The sequence below is a fragment of the Panthera uncia genome, chromosome X (genome assembly GCF_023721935.1).
Source record: "Panthera uncia isolate 11264 chromosome X, Puncia_PCG_1.0, whole genome shotgun sequence".
Lineage (NCBI taxonomy): Eukaryota > Metazoa > Chordata > Mammalia > Carnivora > Felidae > Panthera > Panthera uncia.
In genome coordinates, this window is record NC_064817.1 from 103,203,047 (window position 1) to 103,218,695 (window position 15,649).

The following is a 15,649-nucleotide window of genomic DNA, read 5'->3' on the forward strand; positions in this document are numbered from 1 at the left end:
ATTGTAGATGTTAATCACATCTATAAAATGCTTTCACAGCAGCATTTAGATTGATGTTTGATTAATTGATTGACAACCCCCCTACAGCCTGAGGCAAGTTGACACAGAAAAGTAACCATCCCAGTTTATTCTGGTCCATGGAGGAGGGGAACAGTTTCAGAGGTTTCCACTTGACTTTCCTCATGTGACAGCTCTTACCCATTAGGCTAAGGACCCACGTGGGGATTACTCTCAAGCAGCAACTCGGTTCCAGTCACACATTTGGGGAGTGGGAAATGACCACTAGGCAGGTCTGCAAGCCCCCTATGAGCCTTGTTATAGGCCAGGCCTTCAGTTATTATTCAGCCCTGAAACCTCCAGTCTAATAGGGCTGTGATCATGCTTCAGGTCTCTAGGTACAAATGTCAACTTTGATCTTGAATCCAGTATTCCTCAAATCTCTGGCTATTCTTTCCTCAGTGTTCATACATTGAAGCAAGTGGCTATAAGTCCCTTTAAGGGAAGTACTGAGGGGGTATTCATCCCTGTCCTTCCTTCTACGGACCAAGCTACCTCTTCCAGGTCTGCAAACAGCTGAAGTTTGGAAACTGAGCAAGGAATTCAGAATTTTTATTGGGGAAACCTCCCTGAAACCCCTGCTCCTCTACTGTTGTCTTTTTCAGCTTGTAGATCCCGATACCCTTGCTCGCTGTCCATCTGTATTATTCCTAGGGACACCACAGTCCATCCGCCATCTCTGCGACTCCCTGTGGGTAAGGCTCTCTTGGCTGTCCTTCAGGCCTTGTGGTTCATTTTGGTGTTTGCAACCTTCTGGCTTTTGGAAGGTAGCACCTCTACCTGGTCACTATTACTCTAGGGCCTCAGCTCTGTGATGGTCTCTTACTGCCATCCCTGGCCAGTAGAGGAGGTCACCTCTGAACTTAGTGATGCTGGTGCCCCTTTTATCAGTGCCTTCCTGATGGCCTTGGTAAATGAGGTGTTCCTGCACCTCCCTGCCCCCGCCCCATGGAACACTACCGTCTCATGGGGTTTTTCCACTGTAGCACGTCCACTTCCCTCTGCCTTTTCATTCCTTCTTTTGCCATTTGTCAGGACAGCTCAGGCATTTCAATTTTGTTCAGTGGTAGCCATCACTTTCTCCAAGCCTCTAAGAGCCACCTTAGTAGAGACTTTGTATCTCCTGCAGGTCCTTGCCAGGGGATTAAATCTGTATTTTGAGAATGTCCTCTCAAATCAGTGAATTTTTGCTTTTCTGTTCCTCTTGATATAGCACCCTCAAAATCCAAACCCAATTCTTCCTTGGCTCCTGTCAGTGCCTGTCAGCTAATTCTTGCAGCTCTTTGGTGTTATTCTTTCTTCTCTTTACTAGGCTCAGGACTGACCTAGCCAGGTTATGCTGGATTAAATGTGGGATTTAATCCTAGTTTTCAGTTTAGGAACCAGGAGAGGGGCTGGACACAGCTCCTTGGAGGGGGATACGAGTTGCCTTGAGGGAGCAGGCTCTGCAGCATCTTCCGGTGAAGGGAAAATGCTAGCTCTCATTAGGGAAGAGTGGTCCCCTCTGCAAGGTAAAGTCTGGGAGGGGATGTCTGCAGAGCCAACACCCTGAGGAGTGTCTGGCTAGATGTTCCCACTCCATGTCTCAGGGTCTCAGGATTTTCCAACTACATGGAGTCATGTGGCCCTGACTTCAGCAGAGCAGACCCACCATGTATTAAATATTGAGTATTTAGTCTCTCTTGAGTTCTGCCACTCCCGTATGTTCTTCTTTGGTCTGCTCCTCCACTGCGGGAGAAAAGGACTTCTTTGTAAGCTCCACAGAGAGTCTCTGGCTCTCACACTTAATCTTTAGCTACTTATTAACTGTCATCCATTTCTCATTACTCTGCTGCAGGGCGTCAGTACAACTTGACAGTATTCAGCCATCTCCACTGTCTCTGTAGGCCATATTCCTCTCATATATTTCAAAAGTCTGAATCACCACATCTGCAAGGCCATTCTCCCAGTTTTCCCAGGTCATCTCCAGAGAACTGTTTAGCACTTGGGCTGCCATCTTGTGCCTGGGACTGTCTGTGCCCTACACCCCCATCAGGACAGTGTCCATTTTGTCCACCAGCCAATGACTGAGGCAGTCCTGGAACCCCATCTTATCACAGCCTGTTTTCTTGGACCACCACTGGCACCATTTGTGCTAGTTTGAATTCTCTGAGAAGCAGATGCCAAGGTGAGATTGGCATGTAAGAGATTTACTAGGGAAAACGCCTGTGAGGGAAAATGAGTGGGAGATAGAGAAGTCCAGGAGAGCTGATGGACAGACTAGATGCAGGTCTAAATTCTGTGGAAGAGAGAGGGAAGGAAGGAAGGGTGTTGGGTAGGAAAGATCTTGGACTATGTGGTGCAGTTCTAAGAACATTTTGGCAAAACAAGTGCGTCTGTTGGGAGAGGCAGTCCACTGTGGGTCGTGAGCATCCTTGCACATTCTTGGTGAGGCTTTTTGAAGCAAGGCTCATTGGTCTCCCTAATACTGAGCCACTTGTGCAGGGCAAGGTGACCACAATGTGACTATCATTGAACTGCTTGCTTCCCAGGGGAGGGGCACTGGTTTGTTTGCTCATTGCTCAAGAAGTCCTGGGCCCTTGACCTTGGGTTCCTCAGCTGCGATGCAACCCACTGCATGGGTAGTGCCCCATCTGAGCCCATTACATTGTTCTGTAGGATTTGGGACAGGGGAGCTTGCAAAGCTTCACTGATACTCATGCTGATGCCATTTGCTGTGCTGTAATAAACTGTCTTGTTCTAACTCATTAAGTCTCCCTGTCTACTTTCTACATCTGTGAAGTAGTGTCAGAGCCAGTCCTTGCTATCCTTTGTCAGGCTGGAGTTCTTCCCTGGCAGCATCCCTGACTCCAAGTCACCTGTTAAGGGAGTCCTGTGTCTCACAGGAACGGCTTGTCTTAATATCTCTGCCACATTCAGTCATTGGCGGAGAACAGCTTGTGGGAAGTTTGGCCTTGGTGAACATGCAGGGATAATGGATTTCAGCTACACAGCACTGGATTTCAGGGCTCAGCAGCTGTGGCCATTTGTCACTTATGCTCCCTGTAGTCAGAAATCTGAGAGGCGCGTATGCACCCTGCACTAGGCCAAGCCTGAAGCAACCAGCTAGCAATTGGTGTTAGTTGATCTTTGGGTACAGTGAATGTTCCTTTCATGGATTCACTTCACAGAAGACAGTTGGAATTCATTGGTGGACAAATTCCCAGTGATCTCAAGGCTAAACAGCCACATTGAATGAAGTGCTCAATTAAGAATGTTTTTTGCCATATCAATATTTCTTTCATGTAGCCTAATTAACATCCTAGTCTGTCAGTCCCTTTTTGCTTCCTCTAACCTTTTGGGCCGGATAAGTATCTGTCTCAGCAATTTATAAACTCATTGAATCCTAAAATGGAAATAATCCTTATCTGGTACAGGGCATACCTTCTGTAAACATGTTTTGAAGCTCTTTGAAAGGAATAACTTGGTCATTGTCTAAGTGGTATTCTAGTGAAGTATAAAGTGCTCAGTGCTGTGCTGTCAGGACCAAAGAATAAAGTTAAGTGTTTCATGATGTCTTTTATTTTATCTGAAATTGTCAACTTAGAAGACATATTTTGGGTGTAATTATTTGCACTAGGATTTAACTTAGAGTTCTTCCTTTACTAAATAAGTGGCTCCTGATTTCTACAAGTGTTACTGGAAACTGTGTCATAAAATAGATAAGAGCAGGTCATATTTTTCAGTAGGAAATAATCTATAATTACATTTGCGATAAGCATTTGGTATTCTATAAATTAAGTATGACCAATAGTATGTCATCAAAGATATATTGGTCCCTAGACAAATCATTAAAAATACTGAACTTAATATGTTGGGTCCTATAAAGGGGCAAAGCCGTATGACCTATGTTAATTAAGTTACTCTGAAGTGTATGTGTATCACACAAATACATGGCTGTTGTAATTTTATATTTAAGGCCAGTATACTCTCCACAATGAACTTCAGTCAAAAATTTGAATACGTTTTGCCAGCTTAGGGTTTAGAAGAGTACTTTGGGGATGATTAGAGATGACCTAACCTCTTTAAAGAAGCCATTTTAAAAAGTCTGAACTGATGTTTTCTTTTTTCTCATGCCTCACGAGAAACTGAGGTATTAGATATTCCATTTGGCTTGGGATAGGGTTAGAAATGACTTGAGAAGTGATGGTGATTATGATGATGTTTCTTCAAGAGAAAGGCATTTATTAGCAAGTAGCTAATAACAGCAAAAACCCCTCATGATTATTAAATTAAATCTCTAACTTATTTGGATTTTTTATTAGTATGTCATATGATTGCCAAATCATAAAATATACTCTGTGATTGTTATCAGAGTACACATCTTATTTTGCAAGCTGATTTTGTTTTTTTCAAATGTACACTTGTATTTATGTTATCACTATCCTTGTCATTTTCAGTGTCTGTATGGAACTTGTCATTTTCAGTGTCTGTATGGCATTGTTTCTTGTTAACACACCGCACCATTTCCCCCACTTGGATTGTTATAATTTTTCATCATGATCAATAGTACCGTTATGAACATTTTTATACAGAGTCCCTTTTAAATTTTTCTTTTTGTATTATTCCCTTGGACCACATTCCCCAAAGTGGAGTTATCAGATCCAAAAGTACAGACAGAACAATCGGTTGTCTTACTTATTGGTAGGTAGATTGCTTTTCAGAAAGATCAAATTTGTGGAACGATCAGCACTGTAGAGTGCAAATGTAATTTTCCCTCTACATTCTGGACAACACTGGCTTTTTTCATTTTATTTCTTGTTTCTTTTCTGGAAGGTATATTGTGATACCTTCAGGTTATTCTAATTTGCATTTTCTTTCATTGCAAGTGAGGCAGTGCATTTTTACTTTTAGTACTTAAATCTATTTAGATGGTTCCATCTCCAAGGACTATAGCTACTAGCTCAAGCATTCTTATGTATTTTGGCCAGCAGGCTTTGAACCACTATGGTAAGGACCTTTCCTCCCATGGTGGTGCTCACCTTTTGACATTTAGCATTGACATTAATTTGACAAAAAGCATTGTTTAAATTTTTTTTTTGAATGTTTATTTTTGAAGAAGAGGGAGAGAGAAACAGTGTGAGCAGGGGAGGAGCAGAGAGAAAGGGAGACAGAATCCAAAGCGGGCTCCAGGCTCTGGGCTGTCAGCACAGAGCCTGACGTGGGGCTTAAACCCACAAACCGTGAGATCATGACCTGAGCCGAAGTCGGACGCTTAACCGACTGAGCCACCCAGGCGCCCCAACAAAAAGCATGTTTAAAATGAGGACTGAGTTTATTTGAAGCTACAAATGCAACCATAGAAACTGACCAAATCACTGGTTCCAGGAAATAGTGTCTGTCAAATAGCATGCTTGCATTCTCTGTCTCTCCTTCCATTCTCCTCTCCCTCCATCTTTTCCTCTCTGTTTTCTGCCTTTTTGAGGGAAGATATTCAATTAGACTTCCTTCTAAAGCCATACATTAACACACTTGTTACTCATAGAGTATATCGGGAAGGACACTCGATTCAGTGGTAAAAGAGATTGCTTCTGGAATGAACCAGGTAGCATCTGGGAGAGGAGAGGTGAAGAGGCTTTTCACCACACCGTTTGTACTTTTGAATTCCAAACTGGATTTATATTACTTATTAATAAAAACAAATTAAATCCATATGTAAGATTAGTATTTGTCATTGTGAACCTTTAAAAAATGACTTTAAAACTTAGGCTGCTGCATGTGGTGAATTTCAGTATGTAAGGGCAGGAATGAGTGAATAGATGAAGGCAGCCAAATTTGGGGGATAGGTGATTTTTGGGCAGAACTGCCTGCCGTTTTATTTGCAAAAGTTCAGTTAACATTTATGGACTATCAGTACAGCATAAAGGAAATTTACTTGCCTAGAAATATTTCCCTGGGGAGTTTTGGATAAGGTTGGAACCTTCCTCTGACCTAACTTTTTGGATAAAGTATGAGAATGACTAGTTGATTGATCATCTTCCTGTATACTGAGTGGATAGAGGGAGGCCAGAGTGGTGGTTTCAGTACCAGAGTGGTGTTTCTGTCCTGTGGAAGCAGTTTCTAGCCAAACACTATGTTTGAGGCCAGCTGGCAGGAACAGGTTCTGATTTGCTCTTTGTGATGCCTTGAATTTGGTGTTCTAGAAGGGGCCTATCTTTTGTCCATCAATTGAGTTTTGGCAAGTGCAGGAGCACAGATATGACTGGAAAGCTCCCTCTGGCCACATTGGTGGTTCATGTGTCTTGAAGGGGCCAAGAGGATGCCTGGAGGCTTCCAGAGCCCCTCTGAGGAGTCAGATAGTTGCACTGGTGTTTGGGGATAGACTTTGGAAATGAGCTTTCAGGGAATTCTTCAACCTAATCTGAATTGGGCTACTGTACATGAGGCCATGTACTAACTAGACTGGTCCTATCCAGTAAGGGAGCCACTAGCTCTACATAGCTATTTAAATGGAAATAAAGTGAAAAATTCAGTTGTTCAATAATACTAGTGACTAAATAGCTTTGTGGGGCTAGTGGCTACTGTACTGGAATGAAAAAAAATATATATATATATAATTGGACAGCACTGAATTAGATCATTCAGACATGGCGGCATTGTATGCAGCTCTGTGACCAGAGGTGAAAGCCTTCCTGGTACTTTCCAGGCCTACCTGGTCCTACCTGTCCTTTGAGGATTACCTCAATTCCAGTTCCTCCAGGAAACTTATCCTGACCACTGCAGCTCACAACCATGACTCCCTTCTTTGAACTCCTAGAGCACACAAAATACATGATGACTCACTCTTGTTGGTGTCACACTTTCACTTTTAAGTTAGTCTTATTTTGCCAGCAAAGGCTTCAGGGCCCTCAAGAGCAGAGATTGAATCCCACGCTGCCTGGCAGATACATCCCTCTGGGAGGGACAGTCCCTCTTTTCATGCCAAAATCAGAAGCATTTGTTAACCCCTTCTTTTCTCTAGCTGCCTTTTTGTACATTCTTTGCTCTTACTGTTTATAAGAATTTAAAAGTATTTATAAGAATCAGCACGTGGTACACAATGTCATGTTTCAAAACCATTTATTTTTTGAGGAAGGCTAGCACCATTATTGATGTTAGGTGTAGCAGCAGCCTCAGCTTCTGTCCTGGTGAGGGGGTGAGGTTGAGGAAGATCTGGAAACATTGGCCTTGGATCTTGAAAACACTTTGGACAGAACTGATGATGCCTTCTTCAACATTTCAGACCGCTGTTTGGAAGTACTGGGCTTATCAGCATCTGTAAACAAACCAAAAGATAAATCTGGTCATTTATTGGGCTTTCTAACTGAGCCTGTCAGGCTAGGGGACTGATAATTTAGGATTCAGAAAGAATCATTTATATAATAACTTCTGAGGTTTTTAAAAAATTTTTTTAATGTTTATTTTTTGAGAGAGAGAGACAGAGTGAGAGTTTGGGAGGGGCAGAGACAGAGGGAGACACAGAATCTGAAGCAGGCTCCAGGCTCTGAGCTGTCAGCACAGAGCCCAACTGGGGACTTGTACTCACAAATCGCAAGATCATGACCTGAGCTGAAGTCGGACGCTTAACTGACTGAGCCACCCAGGGCGCCTCAAACTTTTGTGTTTTAAAGTGCTTTCACAAAGAGTCTTATTTTAAAGTTTTAAATTTTCATTCCAGTATGGGTAACAGACAGTGGTATATTAGTTTAGGTGTACAATATAGTGATTCAAAAATTCTATACATTTCTCAGTGCTCATTATGATAACACAAGGAATCTTTAGTTGCTCCTTCTGACACTCTTGGGAAGGAAACCAGAAACATTCAGTAAGATCGGATGCCTCATCTGAGATGACCTTAATGACTTTGGATGAGGTAGGAAGGTGGCCAAGTTGGCATTAGAGCCCAGGCTTTGACGTGCAGGCCAGCTTTGTACTGCCTGCACCCTGATGCTTCTTGAGCCAGCTCAGCAGTACGTGTCTCCCTCATGCCATCAGGTAACTATCCAAAACAGCCTGAGGAGCTAATTCCACATGAAAATGTTACTTCCGTCCATTTCAGAATGTCCAGGTAAAAGCAGCAGTGCATTAAAAAAGGTTATCGTTTCTCACTTGCTTTGGGTAAATTTTCAGTTGACTGACCCCAAGTGATCTGTTTGTTGTGTGAGCTATAAAGGACTTGTGTGGCCAATAAGTCTCCATTTGGATCCATTTTTTCTGCACCAGTTGTTTTGTGCAAAGGGCTCTTAAAGTCTATCATAATTTATGTTAACAGAATGATTATTGTATCTGTAAGGACAGAAATGAGCATTTATCTGTGCTGCTGATGCATCATGACAGGATGTCATGAAATGACAACAGGGCAATAAACCACATACTTTCTTGTTTCCAGTAAACGACAATGTTCTTCTATAACTTTTGCAGTTACCTAGCTTTTGATCTTCGCCAGCAATATAACCTTGGGAATCTCAAGAATCTATGCTTAAAAGTAAAGTAGCAGATAGAAAATTTACTCCCAAATAAGGGGGAGAAGTTTAGCTTTTCCAATTAATAATGCAGTCCTGGAATGTGCTAGTAGTTGATAAAATAAGAACAACCTAGAAATAAGGAAAAAGTCAAAATTTGCAGAGGCAAAGACAAAGGCTTGAATGGAGAGACCTACAGTCTAAAAAAGCAAGACAAAAGACTTTCAGTTACAGGATGGAGGCATATGCTGCAAGGCCATATTCTGAAAATCTCACTGGAGGGGAAAAATGAAACTTTATTTTTGCAATTTGAGGATCTTGTTAAGAAAGCAGATGCCTGGATCCCATTTCCCAGAGACACTAACTGGGACGCTCTGGGGAGGGGCCAGGATTCTGAATTGTTAATAAGCATCCTGGGTGATCCTGATGCAAGCTGTCACTGGACAACACTTTGGGCCACTGCTCTAGTGGATGCTGCATATTATTTAAAGACTGGCACTGGCTAGAATAAGAGCATACACAAAGCTCATCCCTAGGGGCACAGTGAAACCTCTGGCTAACAATTCCTACTCCTTTCAAAGCCAAACTTCTGGAAAGAGAAATCAATCACTGGGTGTGACATTCACAGCATGCTGGAAGTAGGAGTTAGGTATTATGTCAAAATGAAGCCAGCATGGTGAGACCAACTCTCTTTCAAGATACCCTGATGCTGCTTTGATCAGCTTGTGAGCAGTGTAGTGGGGTTCACTTGGTTGACACTGGTTGCTATGAGAAAAGAGATGTGTTTATGGCCAAATTGAATTTGCCACAATGCACGCCAAGTACTATAGTATGTCACTTCACACTATGAACTGATTTAGACTCCCGATAAAACCGTATTTTGTAAAATAACAAAAACAAAAACAAAAACACATTATAAGCCATAATGGGCATGTGTTGGCCTAGAGAAGTCTCCTTTTCCTTATGGGTTTTCATAAACAGACTTCACTGTAATTTCTAATAAATTCTCCTTGGTGGGCCTTTTTACTATTTTGAGCACAACGTTGGCCATTTATGCATTTCTCCCTTCAAAAGCCGTTATCAGAGAAAAAATGTGTTATTTGAATTCAGAGGTGCTGCCAGTGAGTTCCTCTAATGTGCAGAATGCAGGGGTTGGGGGGGAGGTGTCCTGGTCAAACTAAAGGTCCAGAAGAATATGATTTTCCTATTTGATTGGACATGCAGTCAAAAACCTAGGTGGGATCTTTCCTTTCCTACTTGCCACTCAATGCTGCAGGCTTTCCTTGGTCACTACCCATTCTGAGATGCAGTGGCAACTGGATGTAGCCCCTGGCTGGTAGGAAGAAAGAATGTGGGATAAAAGTCACAGGAACTGTGAGGTTAGAGCCCTGGCTCTACCACTTTCTGGCTTTGCAACATCAGGCAGGTCATTTGCTTCCATTTTCTCTTCTGTATAACAGGACTTTAAGACTTGCAGAGGCAACATGGCATGGTAAGTTATTTCACTTCAGTGACTCTGTTTCCACATCAGTACAATGGGTATGATGCTTCCCAGGGTGGATGTGAGAAAAATACTTAGCAGAATGCCTGGTGCATAGCTGATACCTAATAAATGTTACTTCCAGTAAATGTCACCCCTTTGCTGTGAGGTTCAACTCAGAGAACTGCATTATAACTTGCAAATAACAATCTAGATACACTGTTCGTAATATTATTTCAGCCCCATATTGGTGGTGGGTAAGGCTGCTGCAAGACAGGAACCACTCACTGCAAGGGGGGAATGAATAATCAAAACTTCTATAGAATGACATATTTGAGAGCTTCATTATAAAATGATAAATATGTTGTACCTGAAATGCCATCACTTGAAGAATAAAGGCTTCCCAGACCACTTTCACGTTGATAGAGGGTGATAAACTGCCAAGACAGAGGTGAAATACTAGCTTAAGCCCCCTGTCCTTTGTTGGACAGTGAATACCAGAAGTACGTAGAAACCCTCAAGGGACAAAGCACAACTGTGTGGCATTATACACTGTAATCTTGGTGCTCTGCAGTCTCAATTATTCTCCGGGATTTTGGCCATTCCTAGGCATGACTTCTCGTAATTCTTGCCTGTTGTGACACCCAGGATTGGCCTCAGGCTTGGACATGGGCTGCCCCTATAGGATAATTTCAAGGGCTCAAGTGTTGCAAAAAAATGTCAGCCATGCCTGCCCCCTCCCTCCTGGAGCTTAGAATAAATAACATTTTTAGATCCTTCTCTGAGAGAAGATAATCATGGGGGGGTCTCAAGGGGAGAAGGGGGAAAAGGGATGTCCATTTTACTACTCCAATCTCCCTTTAAATAATTCGTAACAGTTGTGAGGTCTGGAGCGAGTAAGTGGCAGTGTGGGGTTGTGGGAGCATGGAGGTGGTAGGGCAGGGATAGTGGCTCAGATGCTGGCTTTGCTCTGTGGACTTTTATCCCCTCCTGGAATGCAGAAGCAGCATGATCCTATAAGGGCACAAAATAGGCTGGGGGAGATGGCCAGGCTGCAGGGTAGCCATTCTGTGATGGTGGCAGTTAAAAAGGAAGTGGCAAATCAATAAACTAAGGCATAAACACATGCAAGATGAGAGAAGTGTGTTTGGTGTTGATGGTGAGGAGGGCAGAGTATTATCATAGAAGCTTGATTCTAATTCTTCCAAGAGGATTTGAGGCAGCTTATGGACATAAGACATTGCAAAAGAGGATATTTAAAGGGATAATCTGGGACAGGGACAATCTAAAGAAATGGTTCTCAGCAGTAGCAGCACAGTAGAACCATCTGGAGAAATATTAAAAATAGGCATGCTTGAGCCCCACCCCAAATTGAACAGGAACCCCTGAGGGTGGGGCAAGCATTTCTTTGTTTTCTAAGTTGCCCAGTTGACTCTACGTGCAGCCAGGCTGAGCACTTCTGATCTAAAGGAAGGTGGGGTCGGGTGGGGCAGATGCCCCCAAATGGCCTGACATGAGTAGGTGAAGTCAATGGTTTGTAGTGCTGGCTACACATTAAAGTAGCCAGCCTTTAGAACTCTCAAGGGTAGGCTTTAGAACTCTCAAGGCCCCAGCTGCAACCCAGACTAATCAGAATCTCTGGAGGTGAGGCCTGGGAATCAGTTTTTAAAGTTTGCCAGATGATTCCAGGTGTAGCCACGGTTGAGAACTTCTGCTCTGTGTAGTAGTTTCCAATTATGGCTTTACATCAGACTAACGGGGAGAAAGCTGGGGAACTCCTAACACAGAGATTAAATTTGGCTCTGATGGCTGAGGCTGTTCTTTCAACAAATGTTAATTGGGCATCTACTATATTTCAGCCCTGTGTTAGGTGCTGGGCATACAGTTATGAACAAAACAAAGCCCTTGCCATCATGAAGCTTATATTCAAGTGAATAGAGAGTCTACCAGAGGATTAAGGCAGGAATGTTTGTCTGCTTTGTTTATTGTTGAATCTCCAGTGCGTGGCACATAGTAGGCGCTTGATAAAAAATTGTTAAATAAATGAATGATTGAATAATGACTTAAGTGTTATGACAAAAAATAAAGCAGGATAGGGGAGGATACTGTGTGTGTGTGTTTCCATTTTACATGGTGGTAGTCAGGGAAGGCCTCACAGAGAAGGTGACTTTTGAGCAAAGACTGAAAGGAGATGGGGGAGCAAGACACAGCTATCTGGGGATAGAGTGTTCCTGGCAAAGGAAGAGCAAGTGCAAAGGCCCTGAGGTAAGAGCATGCTTGGCATTTTAGGGGAGCAGTAAGGAGGCCAGTGTATCCAGAGGAGTGACAATGAGTGGACAGAAGGGTAACAGAGTGTCACACAGAGGTAATGGGGGTTGCGCAGAGAGATGGTGGGCAGCTCATACAGGGGTGTTTAGACTATAGTAAGGACTTAGGCATTAAGGGAAATATAATGGCTTCTTTTTTGTGTCTGACAATGGAGAGTGTATGCATTCATGTATATAGTGACTGATGTTTTTCTGGAGCTGAATGCAAGCAGGAATTTCTTTGCTACTCAATAAGGAATGCTGAATATCTTAATGGATCATGTCTTTAATTTTACAATGGCAAAAAACTCAGCAAGTGAGATGGACAATCAGCAAAAAGAGTCAGGATGAGTCAGGGAATCAGCTTGGCAATGGAAAAGTCTATCAGTAGACCTCCACACTGGAGATTCTACCTCTCCTCTTAATGTTTTCTTGGAAACCATGGCTTCTAAGTGATGCTTGATGTTGTCAAATAGATGTTAGCATTGCTAAATGAGAAGTGCCTGGAAAACTGATGTGGGGTGTGTGTGTGTGTGTGTGTGTATGCACACTCATGCGTGTGCATGTGTGTACATGCTGGGGAGAGAGGTTAAAGCAATCATGGAGAGAAGCAAAAGTGATACAAAACAGAGAAGAGGGTCCAGGAGGATCTGTGGCGTCAGCCATTATTGGAAACTTCCCAAGAGGGCCTTAGGGAAGGGAAATTTCTTGGGATCACACTGAGGAGTTGCTCAGACATTTGGAAAGCTGTCTATGAAGGGTCAGTGCTCAGGGATAATGGGAAGTAGCTGGAATGAGCACTCATTTCCCTCAAGCAGTGCCCCTTCCTCTTTGAAGCACCCGTTCCCTCTCTGCCCCCACCAGGTCCCTTGTCTTGTCTACCTGGGAGTGCACTGGGACTCACTCCTGTTCAGCTTTTCTCTAGAGGCTACAGGAACCAAACTGTGCGGGATTATTTTAAGGCACTATTGGGGGTGTGGACAAGGGAGTGCTTCCTGATGGACTTCAGAACACACAATACAGTCCCTCACTTGAAGGCAGTCCCTTATTTCTATCAGGGCTTCACTAGCTCACAATGAGGGGCCAGTGAAAAATATTTACCTTAATTGTGCTTGCCCTTTCCAGATCTGGACGTTCAAGACTTTCTGTGATCAAAATACAATATTGGAAAAACAATTATTTCAGAGACATGTACAAATTTTGGCACAAAAATAATCTCAACAATTTAACAAAGGATCACAGAAATTAGGCAAACAGAAAAAGCTGAAAAGAGGTAAGACCCCTAGAATTATGGGCACAAGTCTTGGTCCTTCACTCCCCAACTGGGGAAGACAGTGGGTAATGTGGTAGGAACACCAGGCAGCACATCAGGAAAGGCAGGCTTTGCAGCTAGCTGCGCATCTTGCACAGCCACTCAAACTCTGTGGGCTTCTTCGTTCATCTGTAAAATGGGAAATTAGGCTGTGGATGATTTCTAAGGACCCCTATAGCTCTCTGGTTGCAGGGAGTTGAAAAGAACTGGATGGGGCTGCCAGCTAGAGGAAGGCTGGAAAGGACGGTGCTGCTCTTAGGAAATGGTTGCTTCCCATGAAGATCAGGGGAGCACTGGGGCATTATCTTGAATTCCAGGAGACATCAGTGATTGACAGACACCACTGACATTTGGCCTTAGGAGGTAGAGATGATACCAAGAGGGAAGTTTCAAAAGGACCCACAGTTAGGGAGGGAGAGAACAGTAGAACAATGGACGTGTTTGGAGTCAGAAAAACTGTGTTTGAATCTTAGCTTCATTATGGAGCTCAGCGAACAGTGGTGAGTTCTGTAACTTCTCTGACTCTGTTTCCTCATATGTACAATGGGGATGTGACTACTTTCTCACAAGAGGACCAGATGAAATAATGTGTATGTATTTGAATATATATTTTATACACATGTAATCATAAAGGACCAAGATGAAAAGATTCTCTCTGGATTACCCTTTGGGCCAAGGGCTCTAGAAAAAATATACTAAAACTTCAGATACTTTGAATATGAGGAGATCCCATAGTTGAATTATCTAATGAAACTGGTTAACCAGAATATCCAATAAATTTTATTATCAATTGCTAGTTATTCTAAGGTATCTAAATGTACTTTCCTGCCTTAGGAAGTCTTGTGTACTATACATATTTGAACTGATTTTTTTTTTTTTTTAATGATTGGGGCCATTTGGGTTTGTCCGGGCCATCATTCCAATATAATTTTTTAAACGTCTAGTCTAAGTGCATAGCAACCCTTCTGGATATATCTAAGAAGTTGTTTTGATAAAAAGGGGACGGACAAATTGCAGGTACTTGAGAGTTCCAGATAGAGTCAAGTTTAGATTTTATTGTCTGTGAAACTAAGAATCTGTATTGCAGCCCTCACCTCCCCACTGAATTCTAAACTATCCAACTGCTCATGTGATCTCTCCACTTGAGTATCTAATGGTCCCATTCTCACACACTTCAAACAGAATTCTTGTTCCCTGTCCCCTCTCCACTCTTGCTACCCACTGCCCAACCATCTCACCATCTGGTACCACAAGGCACTTAGTTGTTCAAGCCAAAATTGTAGGACCCATCCTTGATTTTTTCTATTTTCCTCACTTCCAACATCCACTCCATTAGCAGGTCCTGCTGATTCTACTTTCAAAATACACTCTGAATCTGTTCACTTTTTACCATCTCCACTGCTATACCCCTAGTCCAAGTCACTGTCATTTCTTGGCTGGATTATTGTTAAAGCCGCCTAACCAGTCTTCCTGCTTTAACCCTATCCTTACTCAGCTCACTCTCCAAATAGTAGCCATAGGGATTTTTTTTTAATTCATAAATTAGATTGTATCACTTCCCTGCAACCAAAAAGTAATCTGCAGGATTCTTGCTGCAACCCAAAAAGTAATCCACACTCCTTTCCATTGTCTATAACAAGCCCTAATGTGATCTGACCCCTAGCTATCTCTTTAACCCCATCTCATACCACTTTTCTTCTCATTGGGCTCCTGTTACTGGCCTTTATTCTTTTCCTCTAACATGCCAAGCTCATACCATCCTAAGGTCTTTGCACTTACTGGACCCTGTACCTGGGATCCTCTGCTTCCAGATCTTCCTGTAGCTGCTTCCTTTTGTCATTGAGGTCTGATGTTTCTGGACTTCTTGGACCAAACTAATCTAGCCAGCCACTCTCTATCATGTTGGCTCTTCTTTCTTTTTGTCATATTCATTCATGAATTCCACAAATATTTACCTAGTGCCTACTATGTGCCTTCTTTCTAGGCATGTGGGGATATAGCAAAGAGACAAAAA

At 42.7% G+C, this 15,649-nt stretch overlaps 1 protein-coding gene across 1 annotated transcript in view; it reads right to left on the bottom strand.

Moving 5' to 3' along the window:
• Window positions 1–7,138: 7,138 nt before the first annotated feature.
• LOC125931395 (fibrous sheath-interacting protein 2-like) overlaps window positions 7,139–15,649 on the bottom strand; it is a 75,508-nt gene continuing 66,997 nt past the window's right edge. Inside the window, 3 exon segments of the mRNA XM_049643291.1 lie at window positions 7,139–7,351; window positions 10,388–10,454; window positions 13,425–13,468. Of these exon segments, the coding sequence (XP_049499248.1) occupies window positions 7,209–7,351; window positions 10,388–10,454; window positions 13,425–13,468 (254 nt within the window). The 3' untranslated portion in view covers window positions 7,139–7,208.